At 38.8% G+C, this 23416-nt stretch overlaps 4 protein-coding genes across 5 annotated transcripts; 1 reads left to right on the forward strand and 3 right to left on the reverse strand.

The window, feature by feature from the left end:
• Nucleotides 1-4411: 4411 nt before the first annotated feature.
• On the reverse strand, nucleotides 4412-7033 carry LOC137740363 (F-box/LRR-repeat protein At3g58900-like). Its single transcript, XM_068480233.1, has 3 exons — nucleotides 6077-7033; nucleotides 5052-5225; nucleotides 4412-4935 (listed from the first exon to the last, which is right to left on the reverse strand). Exons 1-3 carry the CDS (start codon nucleotides 7007-7009, stop codon nucleotides 4603-4605), a joined length of 1440 nt encoding a protein of 479 aa, XP_068336334.1. The 5' UTR covers nucleotides 7010-7033; the 3' UTR covers nucleotides 4412-4602.
• A 3217-nt stretch (nucleotides 7034-10250) lies between these two features.
• On the reverse strand, nucleotides 10251-12941 carry LOC137740908 (pentatricopeptide repeat-containing protein At3g12770). The gene has a single exon (XM_068480712.1). The coding sequence runs from the start codon at nucleotides 12915-12917 to the stop codon at nucleotides 10701-10703; it is 2217 nt and encodes a 738-aa protein (XP_068336813.1). The 5' UTR covers nucleotides 12918-12941; the 3' UTR covers nucleotides 10251-10700.
• Nucleotides 12942-13827: 886 nt separating this feature from the next.
• Nucleotides 13828-15147, forward strand: LOC137740820 (uncharacterized). Of its 2 annotated transcripts, XM_068480627.1 has the most exons (2): nucleotides 13828-14637; nucleotides 14813-15147. In XM_068480627.1, exons 1-2 carry the CDS (start codon nucleotides 14024-14026, stop codon nucleotides 14823-14825), a joined length of 627 nt encoding a protein of 208 aa, XP_068336728.1. In that variant the 5' UTR covers nucleotides 13828-14023; the 3' UTR covers nucleotides 14826-15147. The 2 variants fall into 2 exon arrangements, with proteins under 2 accessions (XP_068336728.1, XP_068336727.1); XM_068480626.1 differs by lacking the exon at nucleotides 14813-15147 and having other exon boundaries at nucleotides 13829-14719.
• A 2896-nt stretch (nucleotides 15148-18043) lies between these two features.
• LOC137740411 (uncharacterized) lies at nucleotides 18044-18361 on the reverse strand. Its single transcript, XM_068480288.1, has one exon. It carries the CDS (start codon nucleotides 18359-18361, stop codon nucleotides 18044-18046), a length of 318 nt encoding a protein of 105 aa, XP_068336389.1.
• Nucleotides 18362-23416: the final 5055 nt, after the last annotated feature.

Below are 23416 nucleotides of genomic sequence, written 5' to 3' on the forward strand. Positions count from 1 at the left end.
CTCCTGGGATTTCATACTTTCTTAAGCCATAGGATTAAATGTACAGTCCCCAAAGATTCATAAATGAAAGAGTAATATTAGGTAGGCCGCCTTCAAAATATATTCTTGATAACCTACATAGATAAATATGCCGCGTGAATTGATCAACAAAACATATTTAATTAAGGAAATTATCAGCCCAATATATATTTAGATGATAATGTATGATCTCTGACATGTCCAAATGATTGGAGAAATAGTTACCTTCACTTAAATGCATTTGTATATGTAGCATGAAATGGTGACAGCTCTTCACGATTGAACTGCACAATCTGAAGCTCTTCACGATTGATGTTAATTGGGAACATTATGGAGCCTGAAAATAGTTAGAACTAATGCATAAAAGATACAGTCTACCTAGCATTACACTTTTGAAAAAAAAGGTGAATCAAGGATGAAGGCAGTTAGTATAGTATACTGTAATCTAAATACCAATCTCAAGCCTACATATGATAATATCTCATCACACCATAGCTATACAAATCCAGCTTTACTACAGTATCTTAAACAAAAGAACATTTTTAATGTTATTGCATTAGTCGTCTAAAGAGGGGATCTATTTTGATAAGAAGGCTCCACAATGTGGTCCAAATCAATGATTCAAACCGTCAGATTTTTATATCCTTCCTAAAAGGGTGCGAAGAGGAAAAGTCGTCATTGAGGGTTTTGACGCACATAAATAATACAACAATACATATATCTTAAATAACCCCCATGCCGACATTCTCTTCACTTCCTTTGGAGTCTAGAGTTTAAATACATCTTAATTAGGGTTAGACGAACATACGATAATATCTCTCTTTCTCTTTAATAACAAGAAGTAATTAACAACAGACTTTGTTAATGATCTAAAAAGTCAAAAGATAATTAACCTAAAAAAGCTCCTTAGCCGGATCATGGTCCTATTGTACCTTTTCATCTTTCTAATCTGTTTGTAATCTTTTCATCTTTCTGTTTGTAATTTTCAAATTCAAAGTTCCATGTAATTTGGCTTTTCAAACCCACGATGTAGTCTTGAAGTTATTATAAATACATGCAACCCATAGCTGTTTGGGTATGCAACTGAAGTGAAAAACCTGAGTTCCTAAGTTTTACATGGTTTCTAGAGCATTTTTTGTCTAACGACAATGATCCTAGACCTGTTCTTTTTCCATCACTGCTTCCATGGCTCAAAACAACGATACTGCTTCCCAAACTACCAACCCCACAACACACCCCCCCCCCCCCCCCCCCCCAAAAAAAAAAAAAAAAAAAAACCCTTTCCATCATATTTCATGCTCCATGACTACTGTAGTGCACATTAAGCTGATAGGACCAACTACCCACTGTGGTTGGCCCAGATTCTTCCCATCCTAAAGAGTAGGGATTTAATGGGATATGTTGATGATTCTCTGGTGTGTCCTCCTAAGCACCTACCTAGAGTTACGACTGTGAATTCTGCGTACACTTCCTGGGTGCAACAGGACCAAATGATCCTTAGTTGGATCAATGGATCTTTGACTGCTTCTGTTTTGTCTGTGGTGGCAGGCAAACAGACTGTTCAAGCTATTGGGGAAGCTCTTGAGCAAAGGTATGCATCTTCTTCACAGAATCGCATTTTGTTTTTAAGAAATGAAAACATGCTGGTTTGAGGAGATGCTTACTTCAGCAGCTGCATTAGTTAAAATTAAAATCCAAGCTAGCCAGCGAATTTGACATAATCTTCTCAAACGAAGTGAACAAGCAACAAAGAAAAACGGTGAACTAACCTGAAGACAGCCGAAGAACCAAAGATGAAGGATTCGAGCTTGGGATGATGCTGAGAGAAGAGTGACCACATTATGAATAATCACATTGCTAGCTAACATCTACTTCTAAATATATTTACATGCTCTCAGTTTTGGGAAGCTCTGGATTGAGCACCCAAAGAATGTTAGATTGGGGACGAAGATGTTGACCCAACTTTTGTCGTCGTTGTGCTTTTCAAAACAATATTTGGCTAGCAAATTCTCAAGTGTCGTTCCAGAGATGTACAAGTTAGTCCCATTCCAGAGATGTCCAAGTTATGTAAATCATAGTAATAACTTGTACATCTTTGGGTTGAGAACAACTAATTTTAAGATCCGTCATTCCTTTGCAAGTATTGATAGCCAAATTTTCGAGGAAGGGGAATGACGAATCTGAAAATAAATCCACAGCCCAATCACTATCCAAGTCTCCAAGATATCCACATAAGTTAGAGACAAAGTGTGAAGCAAACGAAGACCAGTGGCCTTAACAAGAGAAGATGAAAAACAAAACCTAGATTTTGTATCTTCTGCTGGCTGAGGTGAAATTGGAATGTAACTGGCTTTACTTAATGTGAGAGTCCTCGAGGAATCACACTTAAATACACAATTAGGCAAATCAAACCTGTCACCGCAAGTCATCCAGAGATTGATTAGGAGTTCTTCAACTCTATACTCCACCACTCGACAAATGCAATCATCTAAACAAGAAAAGCACAATGGACCCGAAATCAAAAAGCTTTTATGATAGAGTTTTCAGGGCGGCTAAACAATACTCTTTGAATGGATTCCAAAGATTTCATTAGCCGATCAAATACTTTCTTGATTTCATTTTCATCGACGTTTCACGGAATTGGAGGACGAACCCGGTTGAAGTCGAGAACATGAAATGTAGTTCATAAAGAACTTCATTTGAAGAACAAAGCACTTGTTTGTTCAATATATTTGGGGGTAGGAAGGAGAGTATATGGTGCAATATTTCATCTGGAAGATTGCTGATTGTCCTATGCCTCATTAATTCTTTGCTTTTGGTCTTTATCCCGATCTATGAAGCTACAGCTCTCGGGATTAACCTCTACGGCAGCCAATTTTCTGAAATCTAGGGTTTCGGGTGATGGGCTAATTTACCTTGAACACGAACAAAGAGACGTGTGCAAATAGAAACTATATTTTGTGTGCCCTTTCCTTTAGTGGAAACTTCTATTTAATTTTTATTAATATTTTGTTTCTCACCAAACTGATGAAAAGAAAGAAAAATATCATTAGAAGAAATTAATTAAGAGAAATGATAACAAGACTCTCTTAAAAAGTAAGATTTTCCATGAACTTTCCGCCATCTCATTTTTGGCAGAATTTTCATGTCAACATTATAAAACAAAACTTATGAGGTGACGGAAAGTCTATTGAAAGTCTCACTTTGAGAGTCTCATTAATTAAACGGTAGCGTCTCGCCACTTAATACTATGGTCTGGATCATACTATTGTCAACCCATTATAAGACATTGTTTGTTTAGATTTTTTTTTTTTTTTTTTTTTTGAACAAAAGATATTTTCTATACTAAAGAGAGGGAGTGGGTTTGGCCTCACAACAGGCTAGTAATTAATCTAGTAAAAAAAAAGTAAATTGGTCTTCAGTGCAGTGGGGCAGGGTCATTTTGTTTTTCCATTTCAGAAATTAAATTTTACAAAATATGTGTAACTCAGACATACAATAAAAATCTATGAATTTTAGTTTATAGACGTATATAAACACGTAATGAGATTCAAATACGGAATTTAAAGTTTTATGTGTACTGAAGGCATTTGTAAATGAGTGGCAGCCATGGGTTATGGTTGGGTGTGATGTAGGATAGAATTGGGCATCGGAATATAAAGTAGTTTAACGGAAGCAATAATACTGAAAATTAAACAAAAGAATATAATTGAGATCTCTCTATATAAACTCATATTGCACGAAATTTAACTCAGAATTGAAATAATCTGGTCTGGCCTCTATGAAATTAACTTAGAATTTAACTCATGGAATAGAGAGGGTGCGTGCAGGGTAAAAAGAAGTGTGTGAATAACACTACCATATTTTTATATTTTATTGAAATGTTAATATATAAGCCACCATCAATCAAAGTGACCGGAGGTAAAAAAATTTGGCAAGGTGGTTGGATTCCGGCGAAAATTTCGGGCCTAAAAAAATTCCGGGGAATGGAAACATGTTCCGGCAATGTTCTGGCGACCAAAAAATTTCGGCAAACTTCCAGTGACCTTTCCGGCAAACGAGTCAGGTAGGCTTAGGCCTTGTGCAATAAGGCAAATGTGTAAATAAATGTACAATCCTTATACTTGTATCGACCCACAAATTGTAGCTTAGTCCAAAGAAAACGGGTTGGGCTTGGTACTTTTTCTTAAGTACCTATTTTTCATTAAAACCTGTATACAACTAGATTTCTTGTTGAGTATCAAACGGGTTGGGTTTGAAATAACGGATTGTCCTAGTAGATAGGACATTTCTCTTTAACTCGCTGGATTCAAAGTTCATAGTCTCCCCCTGCGCATGTTTAGATGATTTTTTTTTAAAGGATTGATGAATTCGTATAGATTATCCCATTGTATGTCGTAAAAAAATGGCAATGTAAACAATACCAATTCTTGTGGAATCAAAAAATGAAAGGGGGAACATGATGGAAACGTTTTGCAACCCTAGCTACTATCTCCAATAAAAACATGCCATTTCTATGAAGAAACAAAACGGAAGATAATCGTAATCAAACCCCAGATAACATTTGATCTATGCAATTATCATCTAATCTAAGAAATAACACGGAAACGGGCTGAGCCGATGGATTCCCAATTTAAAGCTCAGAGTACATCTGGCGTTGCGGAGGAGAGAGTACTTCCAACTTTGTGAATCCTTTTTATACAGAACGATTGGGGGAACCTGCATCAGAACTATTCCGTTCTCGCCAACTTGGCCAGGAACAAGTACAATCTTTTCTAGGACAACTCCTTGCTCAGTCAAGATTTTCACAAAATTACCTTCATCTTCTGTTCCTGTATACGGTTTGATTGTAACCTGCTTGAGACTTGGGATGCTAAACTCAACTGATTTATCCGACAACTCTTCTGGTAAACTCTCCTGGAAATTAGAACATCAAGTTTTAATGTGCAGCAAGGAACATAAAAAAGAATGATAAGCAATAGTAACACTGAAACATCAAGCATTGCTATAGTTATGTTTGTAAAAATACTCACATCTTCCCCGGACTTGAAAGGGTATTCTAGAATCATTGTCTCCAGATTGGGACAATGTTTAAGTAGTGCAGCCATGCCAATGAGATCATGCTTGGTAAATCCTGTTTGTAGCTCTAAGAACTTCAGATTGTGGAGCATAAAACTTTCGGGGAAGGAGTCCGTTGATGTCAGAAACTGAGGGCATATGCAAAGAAAACGATTAGGAATATAAGAAGATGTTCAACAACATAGCCCATTACAAACCAGTGGTTATCGTATGTAGGAGAAAAAAGGCAAAAGAGGCTGAGCAGTAAAAAATGAAACTTGAAAAATCCCCTGTTCAAGGAGGTTAAAGCAAAGAGATTGACCATCTGAAAATTATCTAAGAATGTAATGTTGCACACAAGTGAGGTGGACAAAGTTAGAAAGTGACTAAAGATACATTCCAAATGAGAACTCCATACCCAAAGTGAAGAGAGGTTTAAATTATCTTAACAAAGTCGCATATCATGTAACTATCTCACATTCACACCGTTCTTAATGAGAGCTCCATACCTGTTATGAGTTTAAAAACCTATTGCACTGCAGGCAATGAGGAACAATAAGCTGAGTGAAGTTTTACGTTTCTTAACAGACTCACCTATGGTGTCACAATGCCAACAGCAGAAACCTAATGACCAATTGGTATCCACTTCCCTCGGTCTAGACCAAATGCTTACAAAACTGAGGAGAGTTTCACAACTACTTACCTTTTCCATCTTTCAGTCGACTCTTAGATTCAGTGACAAGCTAAAGAGCCTCACTATCTATCATGTTGTTGTCTCTATCAATCTCATTCGAAAATACACGGCTATATCACCAAATCCGAAAACACAAGAATTTAACCTATCTATGACTATAAGAAGCTTTCTACATGATCAGAATACCAACCATACTGCTACGTATTACTCAAATCTTTGACATAATTACTACAAACAAAAAAATCATGATCGAGATCGAAAAGCTTTGTTTGATCAGCACAGAGATGATAAATAAATAAAAATTACCTTAAACCACCAATTTAGTGCATCGAGATGCTTAAGATTAGGCGCTTGCTCAATTAGCTTAACCGTCCTGCTCCACAAGTCATAGTAACGTTCCATTATGTTCACAATCTGGACACGAAAATAAACCAGGGACGCAGCATTCTTCAGGGCAAACCTGTAAAAGCTACAGCAATCAAAGGTAATCGAACAAAGATTTGGGCAATCAATCGAAACAGTCTCTCTGATTTCGGAATCATAGAAGAACCCAAATGCCAGCCTCTTGAGCCTTTTGCTACATATCTTCAAGTGATGATGTCCCCAACAGTTTTGAAGCTCCAAATCTTCCAAATTAGGGCAACCCAATATCAAATCATTCATCATCTGGTCCTCCAAACAAACCATATCGAGAAGCAAGGACCGAATCGTCCAAAACCGCATGGTGGATAATTTCGCCGGCAGAGTGAGAAAACACCGCGTGAGGCTCAATTTCTCAACACACCCATTTCTCAGAAAAGAGAAAGGGAAATCGTAATGGTAATTATGGGTTTCGTCGTTATGAAAATCTCTGTGGATGAAGAAGTCGAGGTGGAGCTCCCGGGCGCGGAGGTGGGTGACGGCGGATCGCACCCAGGAGTCGACGTGGGAGTGGTAGTGATCGTGGAAGATGAAAGTGAGGCGGAAAGTGTGGACGGGAGAATTGGGGCGGGAAATTAGAACGCGGTCGACGAACTCGGCGTAGAACTGGCAAGTGTCCAACGGCAGCTCGCGCGGCGGGAAGAGTTCGAATCTGAAATCGAGGGAGGGGACGAGGGACCAGAGAGGGCGCCATTTTTGGGAGATGATGGAGGTTTGGACGGATGCTAATGTGGGGAGGAAGGTGAGGATGCGGAGGAGGAGGTCCTCCGGCAGATCGTTTAGGCTTCGGTTTTGATCGTTTGCCTCTTCTTCTTCCATCTCCTCTCCCGTGTAAAATGTTTCTGCAATCGGAAAAGCATTATTAATTGGTAATTTGCATTTTACTGTGACCCAAAAAAAACATTTTTTTTTTTAACAAACAATATTATCTATATTAAAGGGTTAAGCCTCATAATAAGCTAGTAATAGTGTAGTTCAAATTCGCCTTTGGCGAGAATCGAACCTAAAACCTCTCACTTACAAGTGAAGAAGAATATCACTAGACTGTAATACTAAATGCCTTTATTTTTCCTCTTTTAAAAGGAAGACAACTAGTGACAAGCCACACTTATCCATCCTTCCAGGCCCAGAGAGGCTATGGATAATTTCACCCTACCCAATCACACAATCACACAAACTCACCATTTTCTAACACCACGCGCCATATACTATGTGTTATAATATAGGTGTCATAATATAAATAGAGCAACACTAAAAATATATATTTTTCTCTATTTATATTATAACACGTTATGTATCAACTTGTGTTATGAGCATATGAAAATATATCTCCGTTGGCATGGCATAAACAAGTTGTGTGACAACCCGTCCCGTAATTTACGGAACGGAAGGGTATTTCTGTACTTTCACTTTGGTTAGGGTTTATTTGTTTAAAATATTGCTTTTTGGTGTTAAATGGTGTGTCCAAGGGGTCCCCCTTGCTTTGGTCCCCTAGTTCCCCTCTCTTCCTTGGCTGCCATGTGGCAAACCCTCACTTACTTCTCCCTCATTCCTCCCCTTGTCAACTCTCACTCTTTCACTTTCGGATCTCTCTCAACTCACTCTCCCTTTCCCTTTTCCAATCGACTTACACCCACACACTTAACGAAGCACCCCAGCGATGACAGCACCCCCCAACTCCGTCGACTAGACCCTCATTTCCTCTCATTCGTCTTTGTGAAGCTTGGCGAGACCAAGAACTCAGGCTCGATGAGCCCGTGACATTCATGCCCAAGTCCAAGTCCGGCCACCTCCAGCCGTTTCACGGCGAATCTTAGGTAATAAACACTCCCTCTCATCTCTACCTTTATTTTGGGTGTTAGATCGTAAGTTAGTTTGGCCGATCGTTGTTAATCGGAGCTCATGAGGCTCTAGCCTTCGTTCCCGACGAGAAACGGGTCGTTCGACCAATACCTGGAGCCCAAGCCCTTTAGCCTAAAGCTTTGGCCCGGGCCTTCAAGCCCAACCTATGTTTAAACCCTTAACCTACCAAACCCTTACGGAACCAGACCCTTAGGGCCATACAGAATTGGGGCTTCGAGTAGTTGCATCTGAGCCCAAACCCAAACTAAACCTTCGGGCTGTGTGAAACAGGCCTTCAGCCTAGTGAATCTTGCGGCCCAGTTCCTTGGAACCAAGGCCTTTAGGCCTTGGAACCCGACCCGGTTACGAAGCCCAAAACCCTTTGGACCCAAGCCCAAAGCTCAGACCCAACCCGGATCCAAACCCTAAGCTCAATCGCGCGTCGCGTGTGCGGCGCATGGGTGCCTGCTGATGCCCGCGCGTGGAGCATATGCGCCATCGTCCACGACGGTGTTGGTGAATTTTCCAACGACCCATGGCGGCGCATAGCGGAGGGTGCGACGACGAGTAAAGGTACCCGAGGCCCCCCCTTATGTTTTTCGACGTCCTGAATATGTTTATGACATCCGTTTTCTGAAATTCAATTGTTTAAGTGGAGTTTTACTAATTGGACCCTTTATGTGCTTAGGGACAATTATTTGTGGCACTTTCGTCTTCGCTAGTTTGCATGGCTCTTCGGTGGCGAAGTATATGTGAGTGGACTCCTTTTTAAAATGCATGTTTTAATAGTAGAAATACATACATAGAAAGCATGATTTAATGGTTACGTTTTATGAGTAAATTAGATTTACACTTTACGATTATCATGTTTTACTGAAAATATTTTGGATTACCATACTTTATTGAAATTATATTCTTTGTAGTATAGATGATGGATGACTATATACTATTTATGAACATATTTTTACACTTCTTTGTAGTATATATGATGGATGATTATATGCTATGAAGATGTTTTGAGATATATACCTATGTTTGGAAAGACTATGTTCAATGATTTTGTGCGTATCTAGTGGTAATTGTTCTGCCTACGGGCAAAGATATATGTAGATGGCTTTGGGCCAAGGGAGATATATGTAGATGGCTTCGGGCCGAGGTAGATATATGTACTAGCTTCGGGCCAAGATATATAGTGCCTACGGGCGATATGATACCACTTTTTAGCACACTTTATATGTTATATGTTTTGAAGGTTATATGGCAATGCTAGGGTTTTCGGAAAACCTATTACATATTATGCTATTAAGTTTTCATAAAACTTTGGTGGTTAGTATGTTGATAACTATTTTAGTATTATATATATACATCAACTTGGTCCACTCATGTTTGTTTTGCGCCCCCTCAGGATTTAGAATCGAGGCGTACAATCCCGGTGTCAGAGCACTTCCACATCGGCATCTGCGAGTCCTCTTGGTGTAAGACTCATCCTCTTATTCATTCAATTTTATATTAATTTTTTTTAGTATTTTAGATTAGTTGTATACTCTGAACAAGTTCCTAAGTTGCATATTCATTGTATTTTAATTCATAACTTTTATTTATATTCGTTGTTCTCATGCATCCTAATATGGTTTCGTCACCTTCAGGTGTCGCCCAGCACGTGCCTACCCTGATGTTAGAGGAATTTCAGGATCGGGCATGTCAAGTTGTGTTAAATGATGGCATGACAGGTGAGTCAAAACTTCGTCACATCGTTAGTTAACGAAGTACTTGAGAGAAAAACTAACATAAATCTGAAAATGGCATAAAATTTAAAATTAAAGTATGAAAGCGACGTTCAGACGGAAAAAAATAAGGGTATTAAATTTAGAATTTTGAGAAACTTGAAGGTAGTTGAGTGAAATTTATCCTTAATTTATAAAGCATTTTTAGGTTTAGGCTTTTTTTTTTTTTTTTTTCCTTCAAGATTAGAAAATTTGTTAGAATGATCTTAATTTCTTTTTTATTGTTAAATGATGTAATCAAATTGCAAGTGATGGATTCTCATAGTGGCTGATGATTAGAATCTTTTCTTTTAACCTACTACATTCCGAGTTCAAATCCTCCCCTTCTTCTTAGTGCACTTATAAGAATGATAGTACTATTCATAAACTCATTTTTACTTTCTACACACCATTAATTTTTTGTCATTGATCTTCTTCAATTCATTCGATCTGACGGTCGAAAATTCAGAGGGATGTGTACTAAATAAAAATAAGTGTATAGATAACACTATCCTATAAGAATATCGCTTATATTTTAAAACAAAATTAATCAAATTTGATTGAAATTCTTTGTTAGTTGAAATGTAATAGATAAGCATCGTGAGAGATTTTGTTGAGATTCTATGCATTGTGAGAGATTGCAGCCCAAGACTTCGACTTCCAGCGTTGCTTCCTGTAACCCCTTCTTTGGGAGTTTACCACATGCCCAATCGATTCCATGTAAATTGCTTCGGCGATCATCCTTGTAAACTCTGAGTAGACAAATGAATCGATCGAAGACTGCCATTCCATTTCCACCCTCAACTAAGAACTGGATTCGGGTTTAGATGGACGATGAACTAGCTTTTATCCTTGTGTGAAGCTGTAACTGAACCCGAAAAGAGATTCACTGCAGACCTTCCCCTTCACCAGTAATCTCCACAGGAACAACATCCATCCTTGAAATGATGAAAACGCTTTGCATCCCTAACAACTATCTCCCTGTTGACAAGCTTCGATATTAGCTTGGTTGCTGAATGACAATTCACACATGCTCGAAGATTTTTGGTTATCCGAAGTGTAGTTCCTGGAGCAGTGCTGATGAGGCCATAAGCAATTGCCAGCCTCTCGCTGTGATTACAAAGTGTCTCTTCTGTCTCTTCATGATTCAAATCATGCAGAACAGAATCTGTATGCAGGATGAATCCTGCCTCCTTCAACCTCCTCTCCAGACTTTCGAGCTCTTCATAAATTTCCTTAGACCTTGGATGAGACTTGTCTCCCACATGAAATGCCTGAAGCTTCCCATTGACCTCAATCAAACTATGTCCAAGGTCCTTGATCAGTCCTTTTTCCCTCATCAATACTCGTACCTTTGCAACATGATCCCATAAACGGGCTGAAGCATAAAGATTTGAGAGTTGAACATAATGCCCTGTATTATATGGATCTATAGAGAAAAGCTGTTCTGCAGCGTATTCTCCCAAAGTTACATGACGATAAATCTTGCATGAACTCAGAAGTGCTCCCCATACACTTATACCAGGTTCAATTGGCATCTTTCTGATAAAATCGTAAGCTTGATCCAAGCGGCCTGCACGTCCAAGAAGATCAACCACACAAGAATAATGTTGGTTTCCAGGCTCAATCCCGCAGTTTACCATGCGGTGGAACAGCTCCCATCCTTCCTCAACAAGGCCTGAATGGTTGCATGCAGTGAGGAGCCCTAGGAAGGTGACATCATTGGGCGGCACTCCTGCCTGCTGCATAGAATGGAAAAGATCGATGGCTTCTCGTGCTCGACCATGTAATCCGTAGCCCACGATCATTGCACTCCACACCACAACATCTTTATTAGGCGTTCTATCAAAAACCATTCGAGCAAAATCGGTACTTCCACATTTTGCATACATATCAATTAGGGCTGTGTTAACAAAGACATTATTTCTATACTCACTTTTATTGATATAATCGTCCATCCATTTTGCTAGGTCAAGGGAACCCACCTGGGCGCATGCAGAAATAGCAGACCTCATTGTTATTGAATCTGTTCTACAATTTTTTGTGATCATATCCCGGAATAGCTCTACAGCCTCGTTAGCATAACCATTCTTCGCATAACCAGATATCATAGCATTCCACAGTATTACGTTCGGCGTTTGCATCTGATCAAAAAACGATCTGGCAGCCATCACCTGCCCACTTTTTGCATACATTGCCGTGAGTGCAATGAGCAAGTCAGGTTCAAATTCAAGACCCATTTTAATCAAACAACCATGAACAGATGTCCCCTGTCCCAAGTCTTCTACATCAGTATAAGCTTTTAGAACACTAACAAGAACGATCCAATCAGGTTTCACATTCAATTTTCTCATCAGACCAAAAATTCTCAAAGCTTCCAAAGGCTGGCCATTCTGGGCATGCCCCGAAATCATCGAAGTCCAGGAAACAACCGTCCTCTCAGCTAAACCATCAAACACAGCCCTAGCACGATCTATTCGACCACATTTAGCATACAACGCCACGAGACCATTCTGCACAAACACATCTGATTCAAACCCATGTCTAAACACCTGTCCATGAACCCGTCGACCCATTTCGAGGTCCGGCATGCCACTGCAAGCTTTAAGCACATGAGGAAAAGTAAACCCATCTGGACTGACACCCATTACTTGCATCCTAGAATACATTTCTATAGCCTGAGAAAACACATTGTGCCTAGAATAACACCTAATGATCGCGTTCCACTGAAACACATCTGGGTCAGTAAATTCATCAAACACTTGGCGGGCGTACCAAATATACCCGAGATTCGAGCTTGCATTGACCAATTTGGTGATCAAAAAGCCACTGTCTATCAAACCTAATACAACTAACTGGGTATGGATTTGACCCAACTGGCTCTTTCGGGTCGAACTATCGATCAGAGACGCGAAGAAGGAGTCCGGGTCGTGGCCGTGACGGAGGTGTTGGTCGTCGTAGCAGTATGGGTCTAGACGGAGAGGAGACGCACAGTAGTGACGGAGGAAGGTGAATGAAAACGACGCCGGAGTTTCAAAATCATGAGACGTCGCCGTTTTGGGAGCCAACGTCAGGAATTTGGCGGGAAGGGGAAAGAGAGAGACTCTCCTTGCGAGAGCCATCTCAGGGACGACGCTGATGTTAAGCTTAAAGGCGCAAAACGACATAGCCGCGTTTTTCCACTGGTATTATGAATTTAGGACCACTGTATTTTGGATCCATTGCAATTCTGGTCACTATAGTTCTATTTTTTTTTTCCAATTTGGCCACCGTATTTAATCTTGTTTGTGAATCAAGTCCAATTGATAACTTCTGTCAACTTTACAAGTAAAAATTACTTACATGAAACAGGTTCACTTCCATGTAACGTTCTAGTCCAATTTTGCTATATGAAGAGAAATTTACACATAGCATGACATCATTCGAGTGCGACTCCACCAAAGGTGGAATCAGGAATTTAAGACAACGAGGTCAAAAAATGGCTTTCAAAAATCTATCATACTTTCATTTATAAATGTCCACGACGTGTTCTCATATTTTGGAAACATCGTATTACAACTTCATTATTAATAGAGTCAAATACCTTTTTCTCAATGTATACAACCAAACTATCATTCAACCATTGATTACCCATCCTATTACGATGTGGATTCTTCATAATTTTCACCACCAAAAAAGCTCTTTCAACTGAAACATACGCAACATGTAAAATCATACTAATTTCACTAGCAAGTACACCAACTTGGGCCACTGGGCTCACATATTCCATGTTGGGTGACCTAACTTGGGTCAATATTTGTTGGCCATTGTGGCCCACGCAACCAAGATTGCAATAGCAACTTTATGTTGCTAGTGATGTTGCAGTGCTATTATAAGGGGAAAAAAAATTATATATGTATATAAAGAGAAAAGTTCACAAAGTTATTGGGATCAAGGGAGCCCAATGCCCCCGCATTAGCTCCGCTAGTGGACGACACGGTTATAGAAAACTTTGTCCTATGTATAACCGCTTTAGTCTCTTCCCACCGCATCAACATCTCACGAACCCCAACTGCTCTTAGCCATAACCCACCTCTAGGTATGACACTCAATCCACCTCTAGGTATATCACTCAATAGCATTGCATGAATGCTCCACGTGTGTGAAAATAGTCAAAATTTAGCAATTCGAGATCCAGTTTTCTACTCAGACCTCCATAGATACAAAGCTTTCTCCGGTCTCCTCCGTTATGGAGAGGCACATCGAGATTTTCCTGAAGAGGCTCTCCTACGTCTCCATACTCATCGGCACCGTCGCCTTCGTCTTCCTCCTCCTCAAAACCCCCGACACCTGCATCGCGCCGAACTCTCCGCCGAAGCCCCACCTCCGCTTCCCCAAATCCTCCTGCGACGCCTCGCCGCGCGTGGTCCTCACTCTCCACAAGAAGAACAAGCGCCTCTGGTCCACCAAGACCTGGCAGAACAAGGTCCACTCCTTCTCCAACTTCTTTCGCGCATTTTATCAAATGGGTCTCCTGCACAACGAGTCCAAGGTCCTCTGCGTCTCCGCCGGCGCCGGCCACGAGGTCATGGCGCTGACCCAGTTGGGCGTCGCCGACGTCACCGGAATTGAGCTCCTCGAGTCGCCTCCGCTGGTGAGCCGGGCGGATCCCCATAACTTGCCTTACTTCGATAATGTGTTTAATTTGGGATTCAGTGCGCATTTCGCGGAGGCGTTGTTTCCGAACCGGTTCGCAGCGGAGATGGAGAGGACGGTGAAGGCCGGCGGGGTGTGTGTGGTGGTTGTGGACGAATGTGGGGATGAGGAGGTTAGGGAGATTGTGGATTTGTTCACGAATTCAAGGTTTGTTGGTGCTCTTAATGTTACATTGACTGGATTGAGAATGACAAGGATTATTATGAAAGTTAAGCTTTCACCTTAATTTCCTTTTGGTAATTCTCTCTTTGCTTTACATGTTTATGTCATATGTTTCGAATTCGATTTCTTGTTTGTGTGTGAATTGGTGTTTCTCTTTTAGGATCTGGGGTTAGTGAGCTACTTATACTGTGAATTTGTGATTTGAAAGCGGATTAAGCAACCGCGTATGAACTCGAACGGATCTAGGTTAAGTTTATAACCCTTGTGGAGAAGCATGGCATTGAGAGCGAATGGTTTCGCTGCGATGTACGCTTTGCTTTCCTCTCAAGTCTCGTCATTTCGGGCAAGTTTCTCTGTTTTAGTTGTGTTCGTTTGATCTCTTTCTTTGTCTGCTTGAGATCACAAATGCTAGGCACTCTTCGATTGTAAGGATCTTAATGATATATGCAATTTAGGATGTTCTTCTTGTTGGAAACAAGCATGTGTGCTGAATGTGAGTTGGCCTGAGAACATGTATGATAACATCTTCTTTGAGAATCTATGTCAACACCTGAATGTGAATTGACTCAAGAACATAGACGATAACATCTTCATTGGCGGGTTGGTGATGATTGATGCCCGAGGTTATCGTTCATATCGGCATCTGGTTTTCTTGAGTCCGACCTAGTTACAGATTCTTAGGTTCTGTCAGTCTTGAAGCACTGGTTTTGAGAATTTGGACACGAACATAGTTTCACAATTTGTTTGAAGTCGATGGTTCACAAAATGCTTCTTGAGTTGGTTTCTTTGATTCTTTCCCTGCCGATGATTTTCACCATGAGTTTTGAATGACAAGCCAAGGAATTTGGAAGCGAGCAAAACGCGAGTGGGTTGATTAATAAGTCCGGGAATGGATGTTAAAACAGAAACACACGAACTTCGTAACTTTTCCATGCGGATTCGTCGATTGTCAAGGACAATACCAGATTTTACATCCTAAACCTCGTGTTGATTCACCAAGAACGCCAAGAAGTTTACCACACGAACGTTGTTGATTCTATGAGCTATAACGAATCAACACAAGAATGCCAAGAAGTTTACCACACAAAAATTGTTGATTCTCTGAGCTATAACGGCCAATGATCGTCGGGATGTCTATACCTCATTAATTCCGTGGAATATCGGAGTTAATAGAACAAGAACAAGAGTGAGAAAACTCTCTCAAACTGCACTCGGTTTTTAGTTCAGTTCATTATATTATAATCTTCATCCCCATCTAGAATACAAAATACTTTTTATTTAAAAATTTAATCTTCCTAGCATTATTCAATTCGAAAAGCCAAATGCATGTTCTCGGAAATATTGTCCTACGTGCTTCACAACATGTGTATGCTTCTGCATCATTAACATTGTCACCAGTTCACATTGATGAATTAGTAATACTCGGCCTCACTCCAAAGATAACCTCATTTTGAAAGTTTCCTTAGCATTTCTTTTCAAGTTTATTAAAAATTACAAAATACATATCATCGTTGAGTTAAAGTGCCATTGACGTTAAATCTTGGATATCATAGAATGTCTGAAATCTATTTGGTTATAGGTCTTTTCTGAGCTAACACTTTGTGCAAGCTTGGTCTTACCTAAACCTCAATTTGGTAAAAGTTTCCCCTTTTAAATTAAATATTGGAGATGAATAATTGTAATTGTCAATAAATTAGTGACAAAGACAGACCTCCAAGCATTTTGAAGACACATGATTATTTCTTAACAACCACAAATACAGGATTAGTGGATATTAATGCCAATATTCAAAGGTTGTGTCCCTAGTTTCTTCACTAAATTAGCTGGACTTGGACTTGATTGCAAACCTGTATCTATTAGATTGTGATCTAAATTCAATTCGTCACGCGTAAGGGGGCATGTAAATATCTCTCCAGATCGGTGAGGGGCCAAACCGTGCATTTTCCTATTAAAATCAACTTAGAAATCTAACACACAACTCCAATCCAATTGCTAAGTAACATGATTCGTCCAAAGTTTCAATCTCAAACTAATTAGAACAACTTTTTAACTCTTTAATAAGACCGTTTCAGACAAATTTCAAACACTACAATCAGTTCTAACTCGCATTATCATACTCACATTACTATAACTCCTTAATAATATACTTTAAGAAGTATCATAAAATGTTGCTTAGCACAAGAACATCCGATTAAGCTACTATGACTACGTTAAGCAAACAAATAAAGTGAAAGAAATTAAAGCAGTGACGGAGAGAAAAAGTAGCAGGAAAGAGGAATATATGTAGTTCTACTTCCAAAACAAAGATTTTGGTCTTCTGCTTCACGTGTGAACACCTGGAGTATTTGTCTACTTCTTCTTTGACTCCCAACTTTTTTCAAAAGATTCAGTCTCCGTTAGGTTACCATCTCCAATCTCCATAGATTATTCTCATATATTTATTTATCTACCTGGCTGGTTCCGCCTTCATTTCTGATACAACCTCCACAGGAAGAACAACTTCATGCACATAAAATATCATAAAAATGTTTAACAAATTTAATATTTTCTCCTTTATTTTCGGGAAAAATAAACTAAATGCAGCACCGTCATCTTCACAAAACGCAGAGTTTTGAGTTTTGAGCTTTGGCAAAGGTGGCTGCAGGCTTGCAGCATAACAGAGGCACCGACCCGACGACTCTTTAATTTTATATGCGAAATCATGTGGTTTGGCAAATATCCCACTGTCTTGGAGGACTCGAGTTTTTTGTGTCCGCGACGCAATGCAGACGCTATAATTTTGCTCTTTCTTTTGGAACCCCATGAGCCATGACACAATCAGCTTTTGGCTCCTTTTTTTTGCAGACCAAGTGAATTGAAAATTTAGCTTTATATTTTGGGTGAAGATTTCCCAGCAGATTTCTCGGAAACTTTTTTTCTTTGCTTAGAGGGGAAGAAAACAAGTCCACCCTTCTTAGTTCCACCGCACGAGTTCACTGCAACCGTGACGTTACAAATACAAAGGCATGTGTAAGACATTTTTATATTAGAGATTAAAGATATTACGGTGGCAGTTAATCCATTTCATAGAAACCGGAGATACATTTCCCTCTCTATTTACGATTTCATATAAAAATTTAGTAATATTTTGATAAAACAAAAAAATAGAGAAGGAAAAAAAAAAGGGGAAAAGGGACAAGCAAACAATTAGAGAATTCAAATGCAGAAGCTAAAGAATACTGATATTTTCATAGAAATCACATTTGATAATATTCACATTCATAATTAAACCCATAAAATAAATTTAATCTAAACTAGATCACTAATTCTCATGTATCTGTGCGGATCAAAATCACCTCTTCACTGCTTTACACTAATCCTCATATAATCTCATCTAATCCATCAGAAGACCTTAATTAATCACACCCCTTTTTCTGGTGACCCTAATGTAGCAGAACACAGCTGCAAAAATGGTAGTGACAAGCCCGCCAATGATAATCCCTCCACCAGCCACCGACTTATCAGCTTTCTTTTCAGCAGGCCCCAAACGCCGGAAAGTAGGAGCTTCCGCCACCTCGCCTTCTTCCATGCTCTCAGTATCGGACGGCTCTGCCGCAATGGAAGTAGAGTGCTCTGTTTCTCTGCCCAAGTCATCAGATTTGTCGGCAGCCATTGCAGAAACCAGAAGGAACCCAGTAAGGAGGAGGCAAATCAGACCAAGTCTCGCCATTTGGGTTGAAATTTTGGGTATTGTTGGTTTTGGAATTTGATGATGTTGGGTGGTAAAAGATTGAATCTTTGGTTGGGGTTTGGGGAGTTTATATAGCGGAGAATGAATGTGTAGTCTTTGTTGTTAGGAAGTGGGTCCGATGTGTGATGTGCGAAGGTAACTATTTTGGGGTAGGGATCTGGGAAAGATTTGATACGCGGAAGAAATAAAATAGGAATAAAGTGGTTCTCTGTGTGCATGAAAAGTTTGGAAATGGATCTTTTCAAATCTCTCCTAATTTATAAAATCAGCACATTCGAACCATTAAAATTTAATTAAAATGTTACAAATAGTGGCTCATTTTAAAAGTTATAATAATTTTAGCTGTTTAATCAAATTTCAACGATCTGAATCTTCTGATTTTGTGAAATAAGAGGAATATGAATCTTGGGTAGGTGAAAGCTTTTTTTAGAGAGAGAGTGGTGAAGTGCAAAACGACATGCAACTACAGCTGGGTACACACTGTGAACTCGAGATTTGTAGTAGACTAGTAGTAGGAGTGCTTTGGTCTTTGGGAGGATAAAAGCTGGAAAGCAAAGAAATTAAAGAAAGTAAATTGCTGTGGCTGTGGATCGGGGGAAGGATTCGCTTTGGGAAAGAAAGAAAGTAAAATGTAGGAGGGTTGTTACATGTATCCAATCCGAATACACTATGTATCATAATTCATATAGTGTATGATTTCTCTTAAATTATAATATGTATGTATTCAATACGATATACAATTTACAATGATTCATGCAGTGTACAAATACATACATTCAAATTATAATGCGTATTCAATTACTTTTGCAGCTTCCTTTAATTGATTTTAAAAAACTGTACTCAGACTCATTCATGCAAATCTTACTAAACAGAAGTTTAGATAGACATTTAGGCTTGCAACTGTTGGTGTAGCCTCCTGAAAGTTATGACAGTAGCTTTCAATCGATAAAAAAAAAACTATAGTATTTTGCAACCGTTAATTCTTAGTTTTTGTGTTTTAGACTAAAAATCGGTAAAACTTTGGAGTATCCTATAATCTAGAGTACTATAGAAAATCTCTTTATTGGATTGGTGCTCAGTTGCCTTAGGCTTTTTTTTTCACACTTTTGGCTTCATTTTCTCTTCTCTTTTTAATAATTCTTGTAAAAAAAGTAACCCTAGGTCTTATATTTGAGTTTGATTATTGTCTCCACCAACATCTCAACTATTTAAAAGGAAAGTATAATTTTACTTTTCTTACTTTTGTAATACCATAAGTATTAACCATAACCACAACTCATTAAGTCCAAAGCTCCAAAGTTTAATACTGGCCGAATCGAGAAATATTATTGGAAGGGTCAATGAGAATCGAGCGTGCAACGCACAAAATTTTTTGGTCAAAAGCATACAAATTGGCATTTCATTAAATTTTGGTAGGCTCAAGGTATTTTTTAAGTCATATTGCATGTTTGTCGACAGATGTTAACAACTTTCAAGCGAGCATATTGATTGATGATCGTAATTTTTGAGCGAACATGCCGATAAATGCTAACATATGCGAAGCGAGTTTATCAAAAAATGTTCATAGTACCTCGTACAAAAGTATGAAGCTAACAGCTAACATGCTCTATGGCTATGCTTTGTGCCAGCTCTCCTGGAATGCTGAATTTGAATATAATTTGGAGTAGTTATATTATTTTCCCCTTTTAGTGTTGGATTAATTGCACACAGCTGGCCTCCCAGCTGGAAATATAGCAACCGCAAATTGGTCTCACATAACATTTTCCAGTTGGCCAGGGGTCTTTGGTCTCGAACACTTCACCAACTTACTTGGCAAACACTACGATATAGTATACACCACCGTCTTGTTTGGATATTAAGGACATGTTTTTTTTTAGTACATTGAATCGATATTTTTACATTAATGTGGTGAGAAGTCTAGCTAAGTCACATAATAGGCAGTCTAATTTGATATCGAATTCGACATTCATGAGATTCGAACCTAAGACCTCTCACTTCCAAATGAAGAGAAATACCACTAGATCATAATACTAAGTGTTAGATATTAAGGGCATATTTACTTAACAAAAATGAATAAATAAAGAAAAAGGAGAACTTAAAATTAGGGTAAGGAAAATGAATCCGATCAAACAAAATTCTTGATTTTAAATATTTGATTGCGAATTTCAAGAGAAATATTACACCTTAATTTCATGTGTAACGCAGACGAGTAAGAGAAATTTAATGATACTCATACCCATGTCATATTAAACACAAGAAACTCAAGAATCAAAATGATTTCAATTCCTAATTCTTCTAAGAAAACTTACCTTAATTTCTTGATATGTACATTTTTTTTTGGCCATTCATCTAACTCTCTATTCATTCAATGCATGCCAACATACTACTATATAAAATTCTCAAAAATGCTATATGAAGTTATGAAGGCATACCCATTTTTTACCGCACATTCATCTATTCATTCAGTATATATTATACACTTAAATACAGTGGAATTCTCAAAAATATAACTATATTAAGTTATGAACGCAACGACTCTTTTTATTCGCATGCTTCATTTTCCTCAACATTCACGATTCATGTGAGTTTGGTTTAATTAGGTGAACTCACTGGCCAATGCTCCCTGTGATCAACCACTGTAATTAATTAAAGAACAAGGACAAATTAACATAAATTAGTGTTTCATAATTAAGCTTTAGATTTTAACTTTATGAAGGAATTGGTATTCACCAAGGGGATCCCATCATGGTAAATGATGCCAACTGTGAAGTGTGAACTTCGCACTCAAGACTTACCCCGAATCCTAAGAGTCTCAACTGCCTAAAGATACCTCACTGGCTTTGCCACATTTCTCGAATCCCATCATGACGATGTGGGTCAACCAGACTAGTCGACTGTGTCAAAGCCTCTCATATTAAACAGGCCGACTACTGGGACCATGCCACTTATCCGGCACACTATATAAAAGAGCAAGAGCAATTGTAATTTGGATCATCTCTGGACTTTAGTGTTCGGAGCTTCAGAATTAAGGAATCCGAGCTCTTGATTTGTTTGAAAGAGAAATTGGAGTCCTTAGTTTGTGTGAGGTGGGTCAATGGAATAAGTTAATGTGAATCGTCATATTCAATTTGAGCGGTCCGAATTGTTTAGTCCTTGTCTTCCGGACGGTAAGATCCAGAGTGGATCTCTGTTCAGAACAATTGTATTTGGTCTTATTCAATTCCATGTTAGTTTTATACGTTTGAGTCATGATACCCTAAACAAATGAGTTGTCGCCCATACGTAACCTCTTCAACATATATCCACTAAAAATTTCAATGTGTGATCAAGATATATCTCGTTCAGGTACAGCTCTCTCACGACCACTCATTGCTTTTTGAAAACTTAAGAAGGATTACTTATTTGGATTTATTATCTTGAACTAGAGCGATACACGAGAACAATAATAGTGATATACGTATTATTTGATTGTAATGTCTATTGGGAGTTTGTGGTCCTATAGTGTTAGTGGCCATATATCGGACTAGTCAGTTGCAAGTCGTAGTTCCTTCTTCAGGCCAAGACTTAAGTGCTTAATTAGGTTGGTTGGGGATTTGTGGCCTTTGTTTTTCAGTTGAGGTATGCTATCGTGCCCTTAAATTCGAATCCCATGTTTGCCTGGCTTGATAGATGCAGCAGATTTGTCGGCATGTTTGTGTCCATAATATCAATAGAAAACCTTGTTTTTTTTTTTCACAAAAAAAAGAAAAAAAGAAAAACCCTAAACCCTAAACCTTGTCTTTGGCTTAGTAGCATTGGCAACGACTATCTTATCCGAACTCTGAGAGCTTAAGATCTGTTCAAAAAAGGGTTGGCATTTGGGCAGCTTAATTATTCATCATTTCGGGCTATCCCAAACTTCAATTGCCATTTCAGGCTCAAGTAAGAACAACTTATATGACAAAAGAGTATACCGTCACCATAACGTCCTATGTCATGTAAGTCATTCCTTGAGTACATGGTAGGTTTTGTTTTTAGATTGATCATGGAGTCCGACTTCAACTTCCGTTTCAACTTTCTAAAGTAGAATGGTTGTTCCTAAGCATGATCTTCCCAAATTCTATGAAACGAAATTGAAGGCCTTTCATGTTTTATACTAAAGCTAAGAACTTTCAGAGACTGCAAAAGTAAAATATTGATAGAACGAAAACTCGGTTGGTAGAAAACGAAAGCCTGAATCATGAAGCAAAATCATATCACCGGGAAAAGTTAGCAAGCATATCGCTACTTTCTCTACCATGTAGAGACGTTTAGAGAATTGAGCCTGTTTGGTATCCTATTTGAAAATTTTTATCATTTCTCAAAACATTTCTTAAAAACAATTTTCTTTAAAACTCAAAAACTTGATTGGTTTGCGATTTAAACTAAATAAAAAGACCTAAAAAGAGGGGTTCGCAAGAGAGGGAGAAAGAGGAGAGAGGAAGAAAGAAAGTAAGAGATGATTGAAGGAAAGAGAAAGAAGAGAGAGGATCAGACGACATAAAGAGGAAGAGGAGTGAGAGAAAGAACCGAGAGAATGAAGAGAGCGAATTGGGGGAGAGACAAAAAAAGTAAAAAAAAAGGAGAGAGAGATAGATTTGGAGTGAGAATGAAGGAGGGAGGGAAAAGAAACGAATGAGTTTAAGTTTAAAAACTCACTTTTTATGCTTTTAGAGAATAGACTATTATTTTTTAGTTAGTCTTGAGTTCAATTTTTTAAAATAGTCCTATCAAACAAGTTTTTAAAGCTTAAAACTTGAAAATTATTTTTGAATTAAAAAGTTAGATTCAAGTAGAGTATCAAATGGCCCTAATCTCTCTAATTCATGTTGGAAAACCACAAAAGAATGGAGAAGGATTTACTCGAAGTGATCGTCACAACCTCCCCCTACTGCGTCACCTTCCTCCATGTTGCAGAACTCCAGGAAATGGATCGGGCGGTGGTCCTGGTGACAGTACTCCCTCGGCATCCCAAGCTTGATGTCATACTTCATTCTCGCGGTATGCTTCACCCCC

The sequence above is a fragment of the Pyrus communis genome, chromosome 7 (genome assembly GCF_963583255.1).
Source record: "Pyrus communis chromosome 7, drPyrComm1.1, whole genome shotgun sequence".
NCBI classification, from domain to species: domain Eukaryota; kingdom Viridiplantae; phylum Streptophyta; class Magnoliopsida; order Rosales; family Rosaceae; genus Pyrus; species Pyrus communis.